Genomic DNA, 12,529 nt, shown 5'->3' on the forward strand with positions numbered 1-12,529 from the left:
TATTCTTTAAAACAATTTTATTGTGAAATATTTACACGAGTATATGAAACATGTACATACAGTGTAAAAAGTTGTAAAAGCCCTCATAACCACCACCCAGACCAAGCAGAACATTTCAAGTAAGAAAATTACAGCAGCCCTACGGCCCAGCAACCCCACTTCCAGAAACACAGGCGAAACACCGGACAGGGATCGTCAGGCAAGCGTGTTCCTAACAGCAGAAACCGAACCAAGAGGAGCTGGCGCCGTGCTGGCACCTCCACCCATCGCTGCACGAACCCCCGCCCGCGGGCAGGGGCGAAGGCCCCGTGCTCAGAATGCTGACTCGGCTGGGGGGATGGGGGAGGCGCACGAGTCGGCCTGACTCAAGGTTGCTTCATTTTGTTTTTTTGTATAAAAATAGAATCTTCAAGTGCTGTTTTTCTGTCGAGTAATTCGACTTTATGTAATTTAACCTATGTACATAGCCATAAATATGGCCCAACTTCCTGCTCAAAAATATTCATCTCGGCAATATTTTTATAATCCAAAATAAAACAAGTGGAATGTCCAATGATGGGTAAATAAATTCTGATAGTCATTAGAATGACTCTGTATTGTAATCATTTGGGGGAAAGTTTTAGGAATGTGAGAAATGCTTATGCTAAATAAAAAAAATGCAGAGAACACAATTGTTTACAGAATGCAATCACAAGGATGTACAAAATAAGAGAGACTAAAACATACCAAAATGTTAAAGAGAAGAAAAGAGAGACAGGGAGGGAGGAGGTAAAAAGCACTTTTCTCTAGATTTTCTCCAGGAATAGTCTGCACTTCGCCTGCCCACAGGCTGATGCCGCTTTGCAAAGTCTATGCTGTCTCCAGGGAGGTCAACTCGGGTAGATCCATGTATTATTTTGTCTGCCGCACACTCTGTGGTGTGCATCGCAGCACACGCGCTCTCCTGTAGGACCAGGAGCCCCTGGGCACTACCCGAGCTTCTGAGGCCCAGCAGCACCCAGAACGGAGCTCTGCTTGGGGCAGGGGCTGCCCATTTTACTTCCTTCCTAGTCTCTGTCGCCTTTAAAGAGGCTGGAAAAATGAACTCCAGCTTGGGGACTCCCCCCCACCTCTCTCTCCAAGTGGCCCAGCCTGGTCCTGAGTCTGTCTTCTGGCCAACAGCTGGTCCCATTATAGCTGTGGCCTCGGGTCACCAGGCCAGGGGCTGGGGCAGCTCTTGGGCACACAGGCATGGTGGTACCTGTTCCCGGCCCAGAGCTCCTTCTTCAGCTGAGCCCTGAGGCGTCTTCCTGGAGCCCTGGAGGGAGCTTGGCCTCGGGCCGATGGCACAAGGTTAGGGTCCGACCCTCCAAGAGCCAGAAGACAGGGTAGAGAGGCCGGGTGAAGACGGCATGGAAGGTGTGCAGGGGCTGTGTTTCAGGGTCCAGGCTGTAGAAGGTGAGGCAGCCAGAGGCCAGGTCCAAATCCACTCCCAGGAGCTTCCCTGACACTCCTGGGAGGCGCTGGGCCTCCCCATTGTGCCAGGCCTGGGCACCATCCTCCTGAATGCACAGCCCCCAGGAGCTGGACCCTCGGCCGATGTTGTCTGTTTGGGGCCCCAGCTTGTGTCGCATCAGTTCTGGGTAGGTGACACCCAGGGTTACTGAGTGGTTAGATGTGCGCACCTCCCAGTAGTGCCGCCCAGCCTGGAAGCTCTGGGCACACTGCACCTGCCAGAGCTGGAAGCTGTCTGGCCCAGCTGGGCCCCGGGGCTTTCGATGGTGCTTCACCTGCTGGTCCTGCCGAGACAGGTGGAGGTAGTGGTTGGCGCTGTCTGGGTCGAAGGTCAGATTGCGATAATCTGTTGGGGAGAGATGGGCTGAAGGTGAGCGGGCAGGGTGCCTGTGCACCTCCACCATCCTGTCCCCAGAGATAACAGACAGCAACTGAAGCTCCAGCGATGACAGGATGCTAAACGTCTGCTAGGCAGACAGCAAGCTGAGCCAGTGCTGGACGTCATCACAGCAGCCAACCCTCGCTGCAGCCTCTGAGGTGGAACCTTCCATTAGCCTCACTTCATAGGTGAGAAGACAGGTTCAGAAAGGTCACCTAACTTTGTAGTAAGTGGAAGAATCGTGAGTGATCCCAGTTTGCGTACCCAGAATCTCCTTCACGCTAGACTGGCACCATGTGTAAGAGGTGTGCACCCTGCAACAGGTGTGCAGGGGGTGAGGCCAGACGCAGGGAAGGGCATGGAACAGACATCCTGGATGGGACAGGCACAGCTCGTGCTCCTCTCCCCCACATACTCATGTGTGCATACAAACAGGCACACACACACGCGTGATCACAGTGCACACACCAGTGCACACACTCATGGGCTGGGTCTCCTTACTCTGCCAGAGTTTCCTCCTCAGTGGGCACACCGGGCTCGGGACTGTTGCCAGGGGGCCTGCGGCCTCTGGAGGGCAAAGCAGTGTTAGGGGAGGGATGGCGAGTTGGGCCCAGAGGGGTAGGGAGAGATCTGGGGTCAGACTTACCCACGTGGCCCAAGTCAGCAGCCTCAGCGAGCACCCGGGGGTGGCCTCCCTTGTCCAGGAGGAGGCCACTCAACTGGCTGAGCAACTCCTTCAGACCACCCAACTGCTGATCTTCGTCCCACTGCGGAGGAGTCAGCGGCCCGGGAGGCCCCAGAGGTGCCAGGAGCTGAGATTCCTGAGCCCCAGAGAGAGGTGCAGTAAGCCCGGGCACAAGGGGCAGATACGCTGGGCCCCCAACCTGCTGCCCTGAGGCCTGGCACCTGGAGGAAGGTCCTGTCATCCAACTGCTCCAGGAGGTCCCGGATCCTGCGGTCATGGCGAGCCAGGGCCTCCAGGCGGCCCTGCAGTCGCTGCTCCTCATCCAGGGCCTGCGTCAGTGCCTGTGTCTTGGCCACCTCGATGTCCTTCAGTGCCACAGCCTGCCGCATCTCCAGGGCTTGCAGCAGGCAGCTGAACTTGCCAGAGACCACAGAGGCTAGTGTGCAGGCCGATCTCTGGGTGGGCACAGGAGGAGCCTATGGTGGCCAGGGCCAGGGCTGCCCACTGTGCTGAGGGGTGGGGATGTGGATGTCCCTGGAACCTCATCCCCCGGCTCAGCCCCTCACTCCCTGCTGCCAGGAGGCAAACTCAAGGTAGCTCACAGCTACTCCCCAGTATCCCAGGGACCAGCTGGCAGCAGGACATGGTGGGGTGCAACAGACAGGCCTTGTACCTGGATCTGGCTGCTTCGTTGCTGCAGCTCCTGTAGCTGGCTCTCAGCCTGGGTGGTCTGCTGCTGGGTGACCTCCAGCATGGCTCTCAACTGGGCCTGTGGTGTCCACATGGGAAAAAGTGACAAGAAGGGGCCTGAATTGGCTGTGAAGTCCCCCTCAATCAATCAACAAACACCTGCAGCTGCTGGGCACCCCCTCCTCATGTCACCCCAGGCGACACTGACCAGTGGGCCAGCACACAGAGCACCAAGATTGGTATGAGCCCCAGGAGGACTGAGTTGGAGTCCCAGGGAGGTCCAGACAAAGCCCCTTCCCCATCTGGAGCAGGGTGGCACATGGGCAGAACAGAAGCCTTGAGCCGAAGACCTAACTTCCAGTCCCTCTTGCATGCTGAGCAACCTGGGGCAGAGCACCCACCCTCTCTGGGCTATAAGGGTCCCCCCCGCGCCCCTGCTGCCAAATCAATAAATGGGAGCGATACCTCTGGCCTACGCGGCCTTGCTGAGAAGGGGAGGCAGCCCAGAACCAGAGCAATCTGACAAGTGGGCAGTGCAGTGTGTATAAGGTGGGTGCTTCCAAAAGCCGGGTCAATCCTTAGCCCCAGCTTTGGGCATGAGGGGAAGAGGACACCCCTGTTTGGTTGCGACCCCTTTGGTCCCCTTGAGGATCAAAACGTTCTCCTCTCCTGGAAGCAGGATGAACGACCACTGCCTGCCTACCCAATGGTTCCCTGCACCTGGTCAAGAGCTTCAGCGTCTTGCTGCTTCTCCCAGCAATGCTGAGCGGTACAGACCCCCGCACCCCCCCTTCACAGACAAGGAAACGGGTCAGAGAAGTTGCTGATTTGCCCAAAGTCACCCGATTTTCCTAAGTCCAATGTCTGTGCCTTTGTCCAGACCCCACTGCCTCCAGGTTGCAAAACAGGTGAGTGGAGGAAGTAGGAGGGCTGACTTCTCCCCACGGACCGGACCGCACCTGCCCCCTCAAACCCCTCCAGCAAAATTCTGGCTCCCTTGGTCCCCCAGGTCTGGTTGCACCACCTGTGCTGCCTGCCTCCTTTCTGCTGTCTACTGGCCTCCACTGTGGACTTTCATGCTTAGTGCACAGTCTTCGGTGCCAGAAGCAGTAACATCTCACTCTCTGTGACTTCAGCAGTCACAGGGGTTACCCTCCAACACTAGCTCTCGCTCCTTGACCTCCTCACCCGCGGAGCCCTTTCCTTCACTCCATCTCAGCCCTCACTCCTGTGACCTCACCCTGGGCCCGTCACCAGCGCTCTCTCTATTCCAAGCACGTGTTTTCTGACCACCACCTCCTTCTTTCCGGGAATACAAACATCCCAAAGCCGCCTCCGGCTTAGCTGCCCGCCCCTGCCCGGGCGCACAAGAGGGCAGGCCGGCTCCCCGGTGTGTCACCTCGCGCTCCCGGCGCTCGGCGTCCAGCAGCGCCCGCTCGTGGAGGCGACACTCGCGCACGGTGCACGCGCTGCACACGCAGCGGCCCTCGGTGCGGCAGAAGAGCTCGAGCGGCCGTCCGTGCCGGGGGCAGCGCGCCGCGGGGGCCGGGGGCCGGGGGCCGGGGGCCGGGCCCGGGCCGGGCGCGGCGCGCAGCACCTCGATCACGCCGCTCAGCGCCATGTTGCGGCGCAGCGGCGCGCCGTCCGGGAAGGGCTCCCGGCACTCGGGGCACGCCTTCTCGCTGCGGCCCCAGTCCCGGATGCAGGCCCCGCAGAAGTTGTGGCCGCAGGGCAGCGTCGCCGGGTCCCGGTAGACCTCCAGGCAGATGGCGCAGGTCAGCTTGTCCTCCACCTCCTGCGCGTCCATGGCGGCTGCGGGCGAAGGGCGGCCGCGGGCCCCTTAAAGGGACCGCGAGCCCTCCGGGTGGTGCCCGGGCGTGGGTGCGGCAGGGAGGTGCCTAGGGAGACTGACGTGACAGCCCTCCTTCCATGACCATAGAGCAGCTGCCACTCCCAGCGCCTGCCGGCTGCACTTCTGCCTACGCTTGGCTTCTCTTCCACGTGCCCCCACTCCCCACCCCGGCCAAGCCTCCGAGCCACCGCTGCCTGCCCCCTGCCACCCCAGGCTGGGAGTCGGAGTCCAGCTCTCTCCTGCTGTCCGGTCCCTCTCTATCTCGCTTCCCTAGACCCTAGACCCTTCATGTACAGGGGATCCGGCCCCCGCCGCTAGAGACAAGAACCTTGGGAACCTCAGCGGGCCTGCAGGCCTCCTAGCTGAGGGCCGCCAGGGAACCTCTTCTGGGCCCCTCATGTGAAAATATGATAATAATAATGGCCATCACAGACCTCTCTGGGCTCCTCATCCGAAAATAAAAAAGCAGCATCTACCTCGCAGGGGTTTTGGCGATCAAATGAGACAGTGCTCGTGGGGATACCTGGCAGTATGAGCCCGGGGCACACGGCTAGTGCTCATTAAATGCTCTCCTGACCCGAGGTGGTCTGCTGCACGTTTTCTTCAGCTGAGTTTCAGGCAACTGCCAGATTGGGGTGTCTCCCTTTCCTAGGCCGCATCTAATTTCTGTTCTTTTAGAGTAAACAGTGAGGTGGGAATTTCTGGTCACCAAGAGACAGAGACAAATGTTTTTTTCATACACCCGTTTAAGGGAAACCCAGTGCGATCTCCACCTGTGCCTGGAATCCCCTCTCGGTGCCGCCCCTCTGCTGGGGAGAGCTCCTTGTTTGCAGGTCTAAGCTGTTCTGGAACCTCACTCTTTAGAGAGGTGGTTCCCCTGCAGCTGAGCAGGTGAGAGGGGGCCTGACAGCTGAGCTGCCTGCCCTGGAGCAGTGTATGGGGCCAGGGGAAGCTGCAAGACGGTCAGTCCTCCTTTCTTTCTAACTGAGCTGGCCTCACTTTGAGGCAGCGTGCCCCCTCACTGCGATGCAGCAAGCATCGTCTTCTGTGAAGATTCTCTTCCCAGGAAAGGCACACAGCTCTCCTCACTGACCACTTGGCAGTCTTCCTTTAAAGAGGATAATAAATACCCTAACCATCCATCGAGGGCACAGGGGCTTTCTGGGCTCCAAGTAAGGGGATGTGCCCAGAGGTCTCTCAGACCTGCTGTGGTCTGGCCTCACGGGACTCCTTATCCAAAGCATCCCGGCCTGAGGCCAGGAGCCTCCGCCACGCTGTGAACACCGTGCAAAGGGCCAATGCTCAGGGCTGTAAATCTCTTTCAAGAGGCCTGTGGGAGCAGCCCAGGCCCACTGCCTGCTTTTCTTCGGCACCTGTTTTCAGCCACCAGATCACAGGTCCCCTGAGACCCCCAGGAGGCAGAGATGAGGGTCATCTCCTGGGATGGGAGGCAGCCCTCTTCCCACGCACGAAGCAAGTCAACTCTACCAGGGGGGCTCTGGCTGCTCCCGGATCAAGACCAAGATCGGCTGCAGCAGAAACCCTTTTTATTCACATCGCCATCTTCACCGCCACCCGCCGAGCCCTCTTCAGCCCTAAGCCCTGGGCCTGATGGGAGGGCCGCAGAAGGGCTGTCTCAGGCAGGGCCTGGAACCCCACAGCTTGGCCCTGTGGAGCTGTGTCTCTATTGCTGCTGTCGGCGGAGTCTGACAGGATGGCCTGAGAGGCCCAGCCCATTCTCTGAGGTGGACGGCACTCTGGCCACTCAGTAGATGCCGTAAGTGGGTTCGTGACTGTCTCTGTACCGGTCCAGGTAGCGCAGGGGCTGCCGGTGGGGGAAACGCTTCTGCTTGGGGTGGTAAGGGGGTGGCCGCACAAACTCAAACACAGGCTCCCGCATGTCTGCAAGAAGAGCGAGGGGGCGCGGGTGTGGACTGAACCCCTCTTCCTTGTCTGCTAGGCTGGGCCCACGCTGCGACTACCCAGCCAGCCCACTCGAGAGTGACATGCCTCCTGGGGCCCCTCTCCCGACAAGCACTTGTTCCTGGCAGGTCGGAAGAGGTCTGTGAGCAGGCCAGCTGCCCTCTCTTCCTCCAACCCACTCTGCTCTTACCCAGAAGCTGGTGGAAGATGTGGGTGACTGAGTCATCCCAGCGGCACTGGAAGAAGGCCAGGCCAGCTGGAGTCATGGCTTCCTGGTGCTTCTTGTAGAAATCAAAAGTGTGGAAGGTCCGCTGGGCAAGCTGGTAGCTGTAAGAAAATGGGGAGCACTTGTGAGTGGGGAGGAGGGCACCAGAGCCCCAACCCTACCTCCAGCCCCAGAGGCAATCCTGAGAAGCCCCTTAGGGTGTGTCCAGCACAACTACCCTTCCCCCCGTTTCAAGGCCTAAGTTAAGAGAAAGGAGAACTGAGCAAGACTGACCGTTTCTGGGAAGCTGGCCTGAGGCCTTGAGGGGGACGTGTGTGGGGTGTAGATTAGATTACCAGGGTGAAGGCCGGGTGTCGCTGGAGAAGTCGATTGGCTTGTCCTGCTTGAAGAGTAGGAAGGCAAAGCGGTGGAAGCCAGAGCCTCGAGCAGGGAAGGGGGGGAGGTAGGGACATGTCTCCTGTCCTTCAACCACCCTGTTGCCTGGGATGTTGGTTCTGGTGGGAGGAAAAGTAGCTGTTAGTTTCCACTTGAGGGCAGTGGCAGCAGGAGCACCCCACCCACATACTCCCTGGAGACTGATACAGCTCCCCGGGGGGCAGACCCTAAACTGATCTGTGTTGTAAAGCAAGTAGGAGGTAAGCTCTGTGAACCTTTGGACGGACTGTAACCTCGTGAAGGGAGTGGTAGGAGCTCAGAGGCTGAGGATAGGGGTCCCAGAGACTGTCAGGATGACAGCAAGGGTGAGCACCCTGGGGAGCCAGTGGGGCTGCCACGGCCATCCAGCCTGGAGAGCCACACCACCTTTGGGCTGCTTCTCTCTCCATTTCCTGGATGCTCTGGGGTTTCTTGGGGAGTGTTTGCCCAGCTTGGCACCAGGACAGCCACTGTTCCTGGGGACAACTCCCCAGAGGGTCCTGTACACAGGCTGGTAACTGCAGTTGAATAAAAATGACAGAAACTAGCTTCTTAGTCACTGGCCCCGATTACCCAGATGGCCCAAAGCTGGGGGGGGGTCACCTGCCTGACCTTTGCCCCCTGGCCTGGCGCTCAGAGCCAAAGGCCATAGAGAAAACAACAGGCAGTCCAGCCTGGGCAGGTCACAGCTGCCAGAGGCCTCTCTTGGTCCTTTTCCTATATGATTGTCACACAGCCCCTCAGGGTGGCTAAGGCATGTGTTCCTAGTTTTACAGGTGAGGAAGTGAGTTCAGGGAGACCAAGAGGCCCGTGGGAGTGGCCACGGCTCACTGCCTGCTTTTTTTCTTCTGTACCTGTCTTCAGCCACTGGGTCACAAGGCTCCTGACACCCTCAGGAGGCAGAGGTTGGGGCCACCTCCTGGGGTGGGAGGTTAATCCTTGGGGGAGCCAAGACTGAAATCCAGGTGCAGCTCCTCCTGGGATGCCGGGCATCCTTGCACGCCTCTGACCCACTCCCCCACCGAAGGTACTCACACCAGCCAGTGGACGTACTCGGCATCCGGTTCCAGCAGGTGTCCATCTGCACACAAACAGACCCCACTGGCCTCAGGCCCCTCCCACCCCCTCCCACGGACGGAGCTGGGGCTGGAGCTGGAGCTCTCCACCCAGCCCCTCCCCCAGCTCCCCAGGGCCCTAGCTCATGGGAGGCGAGGGAGGCAGGAGGCCCCGTGAGCCCTGTACACCTACCCAAGTTGGTGAGCAGCAGCGTCCACATGGAGCCCTCGTCTGCCTCATAGGTCACCTCTGGGGCCTGGGCAGCCTGACAGGGAGAGAATGGGGGAGTCACCCCACCAGAAACAAACAAGCTGATGTAAACAGGCCCTCTATCTGGAGGGCAGGAACCTGAGGGATACTTAGAGAAGGGAGGGACCATCCTAATCCAAATGCCCTTGGCAGCTCCTCATGAGGGAGGTCGGCACAGAGGCTTAGAGAAGGAAGCCTGCAGCGTTGCCCCTCTAGAGATCTGAACACAAGGCCCACATGTCAATGGACAGGGGCTCAGAGGGCATTCTGAAGACAGCGGGCCAGTCATAGGAGTATGCCAAGATGGAGCTTCTTTTCCTTTTTTTTTTTTTTTGAGGCAGATCAGCTCTGAGCTAACATCCGCTGCCAATCCTCTTCTTTTTGCTGAGGAAGACTGGCCCTGAGCTAACATCCGTGCCCATCTTCCCCTACTTTATATGTGGGACGCCTGCCACAGCATGGCTGGACAAGCAGTGCTAGGTCCCCACCTGGGATCTGAACCAGTGAACCCTGGGCCGCTGAAGCAGAGCATGGAAACTTAACTGCTGTGCCATCGTGCCGGTCCCTTTTCTTTTCATTTTATAGTCTTTCCTTTGTAATTATTATGGTGGTGTTAGCCAGGAAATCAAAAAGAGGAGACAGATAACAAAACCCCAAGTCAGCCTGCATAGATGCCATGCCTGTGCCCTTAACCACCATAAAAATCACTTCTTCAAAAAGAGTTGTGTGTGGCCGTGGTGGGATGTGTCTGTGCACACTGGGCAGGGAGGGGCACAAGCTAACAGTTACCTCAGTTGGAGTGACCTCATTGCCATGGTACACAGGCATCAAGTCATCCTCACCCACAGCATACGCCACATGCAAGGCAACTCGGGGCACAAAGGTGGCGCCGTGGAACAGGTCCCGATAGAGGCCGTAGTATTCGGCCAAACGCTGCTTGTGGTAGGGGCCACAGGTCCTCTCCCATTCGGCCCGCACAGCCTCCAGTGGGATGCTCGCTGGGAAGGAACGATGCCAGCTGAGACGCAGGGTGGGGGCAGGGACGTACCCAGGGCCCTCTGCCCTGGGAGGGCTTACCTGTGCGGAGGCGGGCCGCCCGCTCCTCCTCCACACTGGCCCGCAGCTCCCGGAGGACCCGTTTCCGCTCCAGCAGCTGTTGGGTCCGGCAGACCTTGGGCGGGGGCAGCCCAATGTCAATCTTCTCTTTGGGATCTGGGGAGGGAAGATGTGTTGGAGAATGTGGGATCAAGTCTTGGTTAGGCCACCTGTCCCCACCTAGTCCTCTGAGCCCAAACTCTGTTGCTAAACTTACCCTTTAATTCACAAAACTAAAACATACTATGCAGCCTGCTTCACAGACCTGGACAGGGTCCAGTTGCTAAGCAAATTGGATACAACTCAAAACTGCATTTTCTGATCCCTAAACCAGGTCACGCTGTCTGTCTAGGTCATGGGAAATCGAGGCAGACTGTCATCCCAATTATAGTTAGGATCACCTTCAAGCCTGTCACACCTGGACACACCTGTGTCCTCAACAGAATTAACACCTGAAGCTAGAAGGACTTAAGCATTTCTCACACTTTAATGGACAAACCATACAAGTCACCTGGGGAATTTGTTAAAATGCACGTTCTGAATCAGCAGGTCAGAGTGGAGCCTGAGATTGTGCATTCCTAACAAGCTCCTAGGTAACGCCCGTGCTGCTGGTCCCAGAAGACACTTTGAGTAGCAAGGCCCTAGAAAACTTTCAATCCAACACCTTTCCCCACTTACATTAAACAGTGACAATAAGTTATGTGCATAGAATCCTCATCAGGAAAGGCATTACTCGAAGAATTCCAATAACTGTATTCTTTAATCCTCACAGTAATTTTGTGACATAGACACAATTATTTTATTTTACAGTTGAGGAAACTGAAGATCAGGAAAGTGACTCTGAAAAGGTTGACTTCCATTTAAATCAGGTTATATAGATTCCACATTCCATGCCTGTGCTCTGAACCACCATAAAAACGGCCTCTGGAAATGCTTTCCAAAAGGATGTACTAAGTAAGTCTAAGCTGCTCAAGGGCAAGGTTCCTGAGTCACCCTGCCCAGGGCTTTCAATTTCATTCAGCAAAGTTTTGCACACCCACGTGCCAGGCACTGTGCGGGTGCAAGGATCCAATGGTGGTCAGCACAGGCAGGATCCTTGTCCTTAGGGAGCTCACAATCTGGGAGGCAGCGAAATAAAGTCAAGATACAGTGTGGCCAGGGCTACAGAGTATTTTAGGAGCACAGAGGGGTGTTCTAACCCGGAATCGGGGGCGGGGACACAGGGGGGACGGTCACAAAAAGATTTTAGGAGTAGAAATATCTAAAATGGAAATCTAATAGTGACGGAACAAAAATTTCCAAGAAGGGGGACCAAAAGGTGTGAAAAATCCTGAGGGGACCAAACCGCCAACAGCGCGCTCGGGGCTGCAGGCAGGTCCCTTCCCCCGGTGCCCGGGGAGGACGCCGGCGGGGCCCCCCGAATCCCGAGGCCGGTGCCCACAGCCCCTGCTCGGGTCGCCCCGTACCTGACTTCTCCCCGAAATGCTCCCAGTAGGTCCGCCACCAGTGCGGGGCCCGCGCCTCCTGCTCCGCCCGGCGCCGGTAGCGGTCGAAGCTGCGGTACTTCTCCAGCCGCTCCAGGTTGCTCACATCGATGTCCTCGTTGGGCATCGGCCCCAGAGGAGCGGTCCGGCGGCTCAGGGCGGCTGCGGGCAGAGAGCGGGACGTCAGAGACGGAGGCTGAGGGCAGCGCTGGCTCGAGCCCCAGGGTTCGGGCTCTCGGGGACCTCCAAGAGCTCGCCATACCCAGATTCCTCACCCGAGGTGCTGAAGCCCCGCCACCTCCGACCTCCGTACAGCACGGCTCGCCACCAGGGCGCCGCCATCTTCCCCGAGATCGGCGCCCTCGCCGCCGCTCCTAGGACCCGGCAGAGGTGGCCGAAGCAGCGCCTGAGTGCACGGCGGTGGCCCCGCCCCCAGACTCGCGTCCTAGGAGCCCCGCCCCCGCCCCGCCTCCTAGAAGCCCCGCCCCCGCCCCGTCCCAGACTCCTCCTTCCCGGAAGCCTTGAGATTTTTCCTCCGGGCCCTAGGCGGCTTCCGGCTCTGGGCAGACAGCGGGACGGGGCTGCGAGCGTTCCGGGCCCCTGCCCGCGGCCGGCCACCAGGGGGCGGCACACACCGGGAGCAGTCGGCCGGGCCCTGAGGGCGGCATCCTGAGCCCCCCAGGGGTGCAGCAGCACGGGCGGGGGAGGGGGTGCGAGCACGGATGCTGGAGTCAGGCTGCTTGGGTTCAAATTCCAGATTGTGACCTTTCTGTCGCCTTGTAAAGTTTCTTCATTTGGAAAAAAGCAAGTAATAATAGTGCTTCCCTCGCAGAGTTGTTAGAAGGATTAAATGAATGGACATACATAAAGCACTCCCTGTGGTATATGTGTTAGCTTTTGATCACCTCCAATTTACCATTATCCACACAGCAGCATAAGCGACTGGTTAAGACAATATCCGCCTAGGGGCCAGCCGGGGCGA

The 12,529-nt window shown here is 58.1% G+C and overlaps 2 protein-coding genes across 5 annotated transcripts; both read right to left on the reverse strand.

Annotated features, from left to right (window-relative positions):
- Positions 1-5,192, reverse strand: TRIM65 (tripartite motif containing 65). 4 transcript variants are annotated; one of them, XM_070483657.1, is made up of 6 exons: positions 4,648-5,191; positions 3,232-3,327; positions 2,780-3,013; positions 2,520-2,694; positions 2,342-2,440; positions 1-1,840 (listed from the first exon to the last, which is right to left on the reverse strand). In XM_070483657.1, exons 1-6 carry the CDS (start codon positions 5,053-5,055, stop codon positions 1,266-1,268), a joined length of 1,587 nt encoding a protein of 528 aa, XP_070339758.1. In that variant the 5' UTR covers positions 5,056-5,191; the 3' UTR covers positions 1-1,265. The 4 variants fall into 4 exon arrangements, with proteins under 4 accessions (XP_070339758.1, XP_044600895.2, XP_070339757.1 ...); XM_044744960.2 differs by having other exon boundaries at positions 2,375-2,440; positions 4,648-5,189; XM_070483656.1 differs by lacking the exon at positions 2,342-2,440 and having other exon boundaries at positions 4,489-5,192.
- A 1,391-nt stretch (positions 5,193-6,583) lies between these two features.
- MRPL38 (mitochondrial ribosomal protein L38) lies at positions 6,584-12,040 on the reverse strand. The gene is made up of 9 exons (XM_014839857.3): positions 11,823-12,040; positions 11,530-11,709; positions 10,046-10,180; positions 9,758-9,966; positions 8,912-8,984; positions 8,699-8,744; positions 7,585-7,743; positions 7,214-7,350; positions 6,584-7,002 (listed from the first exon to the last, which is right to left on the reverse strand). The coding sequence occupies exons 1-9, from the start codon at positions 11,887-11,889 to the stop codon at positions 6,866-6,868; spliced, it is 1,143 nt and encodes a 380-aa protein (XP_014695343.1). The 5' UTR covers positions 11,890-12,040; the 3' UTR covers positions 6,584-6,865.
- Positions 12,041-12,529: the final 489 nt, after the last annotated feature.

The sequence above is a fragment of the Equus asinus genome, chromosome 13, assembly GCF_041296235.1.
Source record: "Equus asinus isolate D_3611 breed Donkey chromosome 13, EquAss-T2T_v2, whole genome shotgun sequence".
Taxonomy (NCBI): Eukaryota; Metazoa; Chordata; class Mammalia; order Perissodactyla; family Equidae; genus Equus; species Equus asinus.